The 10145-nt window shown below is 44.7% G+C and overlaps 1 protein-coding gene across 3 annotated transcripts in view; it reads right to left on the bottom strand.

The window, feature by feature from the left end:
- Nucleotides 1-325: 325 nt before the first annotated feature.
- LOC101163897 (zinc finger protein 536) overlaps nt 326-10145 on the bottom strand; it is a 27570-nt gene continuing 17750 nt past the window's right edge. For 2 of the 3 annotated variants that reach the window (XM_078949421.1, XM_011476521.3), the window contains exon 4: nt 326-2915. In XM_078949421.1, the coding sequence (XP_078805547.1) occupies nt 2680-2915 (236 nt within the window). In that variant the 3' untranslated portion in view covers nt 326-2679. Of the gene's footprint in view, nt 2916-8416; nt 8731-10145 lie in introns of those variants that run through there. The other variant, XM_078949422.1, reaches the window with a different exon arrangement.

Genomic DNA, 10145 nt, shown 5'->3' with positions numbered 1-10145 from the left:
GCTGATGTATGTTATCGCCGCTGACAATCTGTTAAGTCTGTGCCATGCCATGCCAACAGTCTTAAATATTGTTTTCACAACTGTGCCGGCTAATTACCTTTAATTTTTCATCTGTGCTCCAAGGGTTGTAGGAGACTGTGATTAGTGATTCATTACTTCTCATTACCTGGCCTGTCAAACTGTTTCCTTTACTTATTCAAGCTGATTAGCAGAACATGGCCTGCCTCTGTCAATGCGGCTGAAAGACAGAGACCTCAAGCGGGAGCCGCTGATGAGCACAGAGTGGCGGCGGCGGCGGCGGGAAAGAAAAGATGTGGACAAGAAGTTCTGTTCAAAAAGTTTACTTCTCCATCAACACCTCACAATTAAAAATGACACGGTTCTGATTTCGATGTTCAATAAAAGTAAACAGGAAATGAGAAGGCACCCCCCCCCCCTCTCAGAGAGGTTATTCATAGGTGTCCGAGACAGAAACTTGATGTACTGCAGGTGAACATGGCGTCTCGGTGCAGAAAGGATCAAGGTGAGCCAATGTTTGGGCGGAGAGATCGGCAAACTGTGGCGCTCATAGAATGTGGTTTCTTTAGGCTTCGATTCGGACGCCATATTTTGGCGATATGGGCCACGTCGGAGCCAGACGATTGGTCCGAGTCGGTCTGAGTTTCTATAGCAACCACTGACTAATCAGGAGGGAGTTTGTTTGAAGGCCACACCCCTACCCTGTATGACGAAGGGCCGGCTGGCTCCGCCTACTTTTACTGAGGCATCTGATTGTTCCGTTTATAACTTGAACTACAGGAAACCTATGAAAAGGAGAAAAAAAGAGGAGTATCAAGGAAAAAGGTGTCGGAGCCAGAAAGGTTCTTCTGACCAATAGAATGACAGAGGAACAGCTGGTTATTTTGGCTTCTTGGAGCCACTTCCTGTCTGGAACGCCAGGAGGGGAGGAGTCACTCAGTCTAGTTCTCATAAAGCCAATGGTTTGCCATCTTTTTGCTGTAAACGATGGTGCTAAACTGTCTTTTAACGGGGAGTGAAGAGGTGAGATGAGGCCCAGAGCATGACATTGACAGTGAACACATTCATCACCATTAAGAGTAATTAACAAACTTATCCAGAATTAATGAAAAGGCCCAGCTTTAAGGGAACCCGTGCCTAATTAGAGGCTTTGACAGGACGAGGCTTTAGCGATGATTCATATCCAAAATTAAAGTTTTTTCCTCAAGACTTGGCGCCCTTGGTCAACTCACAAGATGGAGCGGTCTGGCCTGATCTGCTCTGACAGATCTCTAAAGCGGTATTGACAGGTATGACGAGCCTCCGATTAGCCAGTCGGCTGGAGGCTCAGACCTTGTCACCTGTCGGGTGGAGAGATGAAGGATGAATGAGCAGAGGATGGCATAGGAGGAAACTTGGGGAGAGGAAGAACAATGGTATCAAGGTTGACTAGATACATACAGAAACAAGAGGCCCATGAAAAACAACATCAGCTGCGAGTCCCCTGCAGACGGATTTGTGAGGAACTCCGTTCCAAAAAGCCCAGGGTTTGAGAATGACAAATGTGTGTCTGAAGAATCTGCGATTGGATCAGGGATTAAGGGGCTGTCGTGTCCCTGATGGGGAGCAGGCAGGAGACAGACAGACTTACAGAGAAGGAGGCTGGAAGGAGGACAGTAAACGGATGTCAGGCTGCCCAGGCAGAGTGGCAGAGTGGGTGGGCTTTGACAGACACGTCTCACACAAGCTGACAGCTCCGTCAATAGCCCCAGGATGGCTGCCCTGATTGACAGCTAGCAGGTGGCGCATGAATGCAGTTGTCAAGCGGACTGTCAGTCAGAGTCACGTCGCCGTGGCTGTCGGGGCCCGGCTGAGCAGGCGCACAGCTGCCCAAGGTGATCTTCGGTGTGCAGGCGGGCTTTTGGCACGAGAGGCTGAGGGAGCGTCGATGGAGCTCGAACCGCCACACATGGCAGAAGCAGCTCCCAGTCATTTTTTTGATTAGGCCTCAGCGAGTAGATTACATAGAAACACACATGGCTGGCTCCACTTTGAGGGGGGAAAAAACCAAAACGTTTGAATGTTCTATCAATGAATCTCTGCAGTTTTTCCTCATTGGCGGTTCCCCTTAATTGAGCATTGTTCCAGCACCAAGGCATGAAGCAAAGGAGTTAATGGGCAATAATTATATGTGAGGGAAGCTTTTTCCCTGGAGTGGAATCCAGAACAAATGGAGGCTCCGATGTGCAACATTCTACTTCATTACATCTGCTGCGATTAAAGGCCCAACATCTGGCACCACATCCTGACAGATAGACAAGACTTCTGGACTGGAAGGAAAATAGAGCCATATTTACAAAAAAAGAAAAAGCAACACAGGTTATTTACTGGATGAAAGAACAAGCGCTTTGAGCGGCCGAGGGCTGGGCTGATAGATCCATACAAACACAGAAAAATCCTCAAATAAATGGCACTGGGTACCGTCGCTACACGTCACATCACAATGGACTTTATTCATATAGGCAGCGTCTTCTGCTACAGATAAATACGTACTGTGGCTCTTCAAGTAAACACTGGAATGTACATCATGGTGTTAAAATTATCTCCATCATCCTAAACCCCTTCAAGGTGAAGCTAAAGCGGGAATCAGAACCGTCTGTATCTGCAGTTGCCATGGCAACATCAAGTCCCACACAGCGATGTGGAGCCGATCTGGTCCCTTCCCGACGCGCCGTCGCCTCCCGCGACACCCACGGGCAGTCTGGGGGGCAGCTGGGGCGCGTGTGAGCGTCGAAGGCGGCGGTCGGGGTAGAGGCTGTTGTCGAAGGGCTTGCGGTGGACGCACAGGACGTGGGTCTTCAGGTTGCCCTTCTGGGACGCGCTGTATGGACAGTACCTGCACTGGAACGGCTTCCGGGCTGAAAGGAAACACAGAGAAATGAGCTCCCAGGCTTTTTCTGATCGGAACTTTACATGGAAATATCCCAAAACTCCCAAAACATCCTTTTCAAAAAGAGTAAACAAAAATACCAAAATACAGGAAGCTTTTGAGTGAAAAAAATCTGCTAATAGAATGAATAGAATTCATCTGATTCCTTAGAGACCCACTACGATGAAAATGGGATTTTTGGTGTTTTTAACATGTTCTTGTTGTCTCTTTCTCATGATGGAGGACAGAGATCAGGAAAATTAAGCTCAAAATTAAATTCCAGAGTATTTCTTCATTCAAGTCACTGTGAGTCGGTGGCAGACAAAAAATAGCATTTAAAAATATGGTTTTTGTGTTGTAGAAATTACGTTGGGGGGGCCACAAGCTCCCTGCTCTGCTCCATTCTGATGCATCCACCTGCAGACAAAAAGATCCATGAACGTCTTTGTTTCCCTCGTCTGAGCTGGAATCTGAATCTACCTGCACGGATGGATGGATTTAATGTCGCTCACTCATTTTGCTGCATCGCTGATGTTAGGTTGGGGGGGTGAGGGGCTGTAAGCTACTGGGAGAGCCTGTAAACAGAGCGCTCTCAGCAAAAAGGTGGGTGAAGGAGGGTGGGGTTGCTCTCACCAACCTCAGAGTTCAATTTCTGATGAACTCCTGCAGAAACTATGTCCTGTGGGCGGCCGTGGTGCAGCTGTAGGGCGGACGACCCCTGATCGGAAGATTTCAGGTTCGATTCCTGCCCGCCCATGTGTTGAAGTGTCCTTGGGCAAGACACTGAACCCCACCTTGCGTCTGGTGGAAGGTGGAGCCACCACCAGTGTGTAAATGGGACTGTGACTATAAAGCGCTTTACAAGTGTTTACCATGTCCTAGAAAACCACACACGCTTCTTGGATTTGACTAAAAACAGCGTAACCATACCTAAAAGACCACTTTGAAAATAGATTAAAAGACGATCGGAGAGGGATTTAAATATATGTAGCAATGTCCCGTCCTTTAAGGGTGAAAACAAATCTTGAGGTAAAAATGTATATGTATATTTATGTATATTTCTCTGGTAATTGGAAATATTAAGTCTTAAAATAAGGGTGTATTTTATAACTTTTAAGTATTTATTCAGTTTTTTTCCCCCAAATATATCTTATTTTAGGAGCTGCAGCAGTCCAAATATCTTTGTTTAAACTATAATCATCTTAAAATTTCACATCTTAAATATTATTTTATTATTATGATCAACCTATATTTAAGCAGGTAAAAGATGTGTCTAAATTCACTCCCTAATCTCTAAATACTAGTGCTGGATTTTCTAGTGCCCTGGATTTTAAAAGCAATTCTGACACCATGATCACTACTTTTTTTTTTTGTTTAAAAAGCGAATATGACATCACCGCTTTCGGGAAGTGAAAATCGAATCAATCTGAGAATTTGACGACATCTGGATTTATGAGTCCACTGTGTTCTGATAGTGAAAATGTTGATTGTTTATTAAAAAATACATATATATACATTTTTTGGCAGAAATTGTTCAAATGCAATGCATTGTGGTCCATATTCTCCAATCTACTGAGCATCGATGCTCACTGGTTTTTTGAATTGTAGATTCGGACAGCACTACAGAATGCACTGTATATCCAACATTGACAAGAGAAAACAATGGCATTGGAGCTTTTACAATTTAAAATTTAAATAAATTTAAAATAGTTTTGTCATAAAAGTTACAAAGTTATAAACCAATTTTGTTAAATGCATTGTGTTGTTTGTCCAATCAAACTTTCCGGTTTCCCCAAATCAAGCAGGTCTGTTTGTCTCCAGACCACTCAGTGAAAGAAAACCGTCAGAGTAATAAAAACTCCTTTCTTTAGATATATTGTTAGAAATGAGATGCTTTCAAGATCAAATGACTCATCAAAATATTTAAGAATTATTGTCAAGTTGTTAGATTTTGCTGACGTTACTAGGAAGTTAGTTTTGTCTCCCATTAAATGAAATAAGATATTTAAACTACAAACAAGACAAAGTTCTTTTTTTAAATCTACATTACAACGTCGCATGTGTTGGAACGCCGGCGGGTTTTAGGGGATGTTTTGAAGGCATTTTTCTGAAATCAGAGTCAGAGTTGTGATTTTTCTTTGTTTTTCAGTAGAAAACTAGAGTGACAAAAGGCTTCAGACAGGAAGCAGGAGGCTGAACACCTCATTGCATCTGTGGGATTCTCAGTTTGTACTTCAAGTGTGTACTCATCAGGGGGATTTTTTATGTATATTGATGTAAAAAAAACTGTGGAAATGATGTGTTTTCCAGGATTCAATCATCTTATTATGAGATTAGGAAAGAATGACTAATGCAGCAGAAATCCCTGACAAACTACTACAAAACAAATCCTGGAAAAGGCTAAAGCTGAGCGAAAAGACATGATCTGAATAACTGTTGGACATTTATGCCAAAGAAAAAGAGCAAAATGAAAGCAAACAGACTGAAGATTTACTAATTCAATCCTCATTTCGGTAGAGTTTATAAAAAACATGATTATTAGCTGACGTATTTTCAACATGAATCCATCCACACACACAGATAAATAAACACCCCCCCACATGTGTTGAGTTGAGGAATGACCGGCGTCTGCAGCTGCGAGGGAGCGCATGCCAAAACTTCCTGTCCGTCCACCTCTTTAGCAGCCGCCGCCGCCGCCGCATCTCCACCACTGTGAGCCCGCACGACACCCGCAAACGCCTTCACCTCCAGAAGTTAATCTGACCTCAGTGAGACACCGAAGCCGGGCCGAGGGCGGAGATCCAAACCAGAACTCGTTTACCTGTCTGCCTCCACGGCCGAGTCGTCGCCTTTTCTATGGAGTTCAGTCCGTCTCAATAATCAGAAATGACCACAACCGGTTTCACAAATACACACGCTTTGATTCACAACTATAGGTTCCTGCAAACATGTCATATAAATTCACAAATGCACATGAAGTGTTTCACAAACATAATGTTGAGGTTCACTTATAAAGTCACAGATCATACGAAGTGTGACAAGTGTACCTCAAAGTTATGTTTGTGAAACAGTTTGAGACTAAATTAACTCCATATATTTCTGCGACGTCGCCTCAAACAAGCACCTTTCCCTTCCCGCTGCGTCCAACACCTCAGTGAGTCACCGTCATGCGCTGATGTCATTTCCTATCGCTTCCCAAAAACTCAGCCCCTTCACCCCCCATGTCTGCTCCCCTCCTCTTCATCAGAGCAGACATCTGTATGCCAGCGAACGCTCACCTCCAACTCTGCATTAAAAAAGTGTGTGTGGGGGGGGTTTAACAGAAGATGTGAGCAATAAAAAGGAACGCTCCATCTGTTGGTGTATAATAACCCGATGGCCGTAAACGCATCACACAAAGACGGGATGAGGCCCGGCACATCTGAATCCCATCAGGACGTCACCGAGCTGCAGCTCCTCCAAATCAAAAGCTTCGTCAAAGTTTGGGAACTTCTCTTGTCTGGCGTCAGCGTCGATCAGAGGAAGTGAAAAACCAGAAAAAGAAGCTGTTCTGTTTTTTTAGCGCATCACTTTCATCCCACCCTCTCAAGTTTCACACATCTGCTGAAACTCGATACACCAAACAGATTTGCAGCCGCCCCGTTTGTGACGGCAGCCAGACACCAGCAGCAACTCTCAGCCTCTCACTAAAGCGCTTCATAATGAGCCGAAAATGTCTCCTGTTTACATGCGCCGCCTGCTTTGTCCCCCTCCCTGCTCGCTCCTCACTTTCCTGTCCGTCCTCCGCAGTCAGCTGTCCTTTGTCTCCTCCCACCAGAGGAGTGGGGAGGTCCAGAGGAGGCCAGCCTACAAATAAGTGCCATTAATCACAGGCCAGAGTCTAATGTAACTAATATTTTACAATTAGAGGAGACAGCAGTGGGATCCCAGCCATCCATCTCTGCGCCACATGATCCTCCATTCACAGGCCGCTCCAACCGCAGCTTCACATCAGACCAGAGCGTGGACTCCACAGCCTTCCCACGTGCACATGCTGCATGTTTGGAGGATTTGGACCCGCTTTCGTGAGATCTCAGCTGCATGGATCTGTCAACAGCGTTTCAGCTGAAATGAGGGAGAACCGCTGGTGTCGGCTTTGAGGTTTTGATCCTCATTACTGACCCACTCTCATGAAAATACTGTTTTTTGCTTTTCTGATGATGGAGGACATTTATTTATGAAGGAAATTCAGCTTAATATTGCATTTCTAAGTATTGGGGGTGTGAGGAGCGAGTGGGTGACGGCCCAAAAGATGTTTGGAGGGGGACTTTAAGAAAAACTGATTTGAAAGAAAAAGAAAAAAAATTTGACTTCTGATGACCCCAAGGGGTCAAACCAGAGAAGGAAAAACCAGATTGTATATTTGAAAAAACAAATTGAAGCCTGGAAAACAGTTTAAAACTCAAAAGTACATGTAAACTCAAAGGACGTATTGAAATGTTTATGATATGTACTTTAAACTTGAAGGTAATGTTAAAAATATTAAAAAATAAATTTAAAATTGAAATAAAAAACTATAAACACTTAATAATAACATTTATTAGTAACAGCAGCTGTTTTGCATTTTCAACTTTTGTTTTTTCATTTCTCTCCTTGTTTGCTTTCAGTCTTCAGTTTTTAATTCCCACTTTGCTCCTAAATGTGCATGGGGGCGGGGCTTTGAGCCCATTGGCTACCCGGACAGGGTTGACATCAGGTGACAGACGGGTGACGTCATTTCCGCTCCAGAACAGCTGTTGTTAAGATAATAAAGGCATATTTACAATCTGGTTCTTCGTTCACCTGAGGCTGATCCTGATTTGACTCCATATAAACGCAGCTGATGAAGCCGGTTCTGATAGAAACCATTCCTAATGTGAAATTATTTTACAGACTTTACCATGTCTTGATATAGTTTTCTGACGTTAACATTTCCTTTTTGCATTAAAAACAAAAATACACCAAACTAAAAGATGGCATAAACCAGAGATTATGGAGTTTTGATGAACCTGGAAGTCTGAGTACAAAGTTGAGACACTTGAAGTTTATTTTATGAAGTATCCTTGAATATAAGTATAGCTAGTATACTTTAGACCATGTAGTGTAAGTAAAATAGATAGAACATAAGAAGTAAATGTCAAGTATACTGCCTCACTTTTAGTACAGTACCTTTACTTTTAGAAAAAAACTAAACTTTTCTGGTTTCACTGAGAAACAGCAAACTAAAGACATTTTTCAGGAGATCAGGACAAACAAAATCAGATCCCAGATAACGGGTAACAATAATTAACTCCTCTTTTTGTAGAAAAGAAAGTCCCGCCTACAGAAACTTTGAGGTCTGCGACGAGCAAAGAAAGTTTTCAGAGTAGAGTATTTGTTGCGTGTCCGTCTGCACCTGTGCACACGTCTTCCTGTGTCGGTGTGCGGCTGTGATGAGAATGAGTCCCGGGCCCAGATAATGACCATGATGACAGTGGCGGGGCCCGCGGGGGCCAGAGGAGCTGAATGGTGACGGATGACACCGGGCTGGGCTCTGATGGCGCACAGACAGTGAGTGATGACTGCACATCCTTCCCAGAGCTCCACCCTTCATTATCTCTATGGGGAGAAGCGCGGCACAAAGGCAGGCCGCGCTGCCCTCTCGCTGCCCTCCAACGACATCTGCTCATGGAGACAGCCGCACAAGCGCTCCTCTTTCACCTCGCTGTCGCTCCATCCATCTCCATCTATGGGGATCTTCCCGGCTTCTTTTCTCTTTCCTTTTCTCTGGTCTGTGTTGGCCCTCTCTGCGGAGGGTACCCAGGGGTCAGACAATGAGATAATGACTCGCCCCTTTCAACCTTTCAAATCAGGGCCCTTTCTCTCCCTCTGCCCTCCGTGTTCTTTCATTCTTAATCCTTTCTTTATCGATCTTCTCATATTCACTCTTTCTCATGCTTCTCCATCTGAAGCCACCAAACAAGCATCAATCTGATTTAATCCCTTCCATTTTTCCCATTTGTCCGCAACTTCAAGTCCCGCTCCGATCATCTTTGGGTTTTTTTTTAAAACAGAGGTATCTTTGAATTAGAATTATGACTTTTTTTAGGCAAAAAAAAAGAAAAAAGTTATTTTTAAGGACAAAGTTTCTGCGGAGCGGCAAGAGTTCATTAGAAGTTCACCTCTGAGTTGTGGGCGGGACTGCTGGTGAGGAGTGAGCCCACCCCCTTCCCATCATCCATCTGTTTACACTCTTTCTTGCTAGCTTACAGCTCCAACCCAACAGTACCAACGCCACAACAATGGCGAGCAACATCAGAGCTGCCCAATGAAAACAAAGATGGATCTATTTGTCTGCAAGCGATGCGTCCGCATGCTGGTGCCCCACCCAAATATGTCACAAAGATGACCTTTTTAACCAGCATTTTGTTTTTATCTGCTCCTGATTCACACAATTTTCTTTATATGTTTCCTCTATTATCAGAATAATTAAAAAAAAAACATGTTGATAGCATTTTCATCAGAGTGAGTCTTGAAGTCATCAATACCAGACTTCCAAACTACTAGAAGCTCCTCTTGTCAGATGTTGGTACATTCCTGCCAGCCACAAGTCCTCCTAACCGCGGCGAATGCCGCCATCTAGTGGCCCATCCTGCACATTGCATGGTCAAGTCAGCACTCGGAGACACAAAGCTCGGTGAGACTAATGAGCATGCAGACAGGTTCAAGCAGAGGTCACCATCTGGCCAATTACCACTGCTGGCACATTGGAGTCGACCTGAACTGTCATCACAAGCACATCACTCCATGTCCAAACTGCCCGGCAATATGTCACCGTGCCACTCCGTGTGCCACACACCGCGGCGAGGACGGGGGCAGCGGGAAGACAGCTCCGTGACAAAGCCACCTGGTCATCTGCGCAGACAGGACAGACTGCGGCGCCACCTGCTTCTCCCTTCACTTTTAGAGGACGCGCCGCGCGGCGTCAATGTCACTTACTCATCTGTGTGGCAGCTTTGACTGACAGCTGTTGAATGCAAATGGGGGGGGCAGATCAATACACAAAGGCGATGGAGGCCAGAAATAGATCAGAGGGATGGTGGATCTACCAAATCCAGAAGATTTCTCATTTACAACAAAAGGAGAAGAAAAAAAAAATGGGGAAACAGTTTGAGGGCTTTGACAGTGGGGGGGGGGGGGGTGAAGCGGTTCAGCGTTTTTA

Source organism: Oryzias latipes, chromosome 6 (assembly GCF_053564925.1).
Source record: "Oryzias latipes strain Hd-rR chromosome 6, Olatipes_Hd-rR_3.1".
In the NCBI taxonomy this organism is placed as follows: Eukaryota; Metazoa; Chordata; class Actinopteri; order Beloniformes; family Adrianichthyidae; genus Oryzias; species Oryzias latipes.
This window is presented reverse-complemented; position numbering and strand designations above follow the sequence as displayed.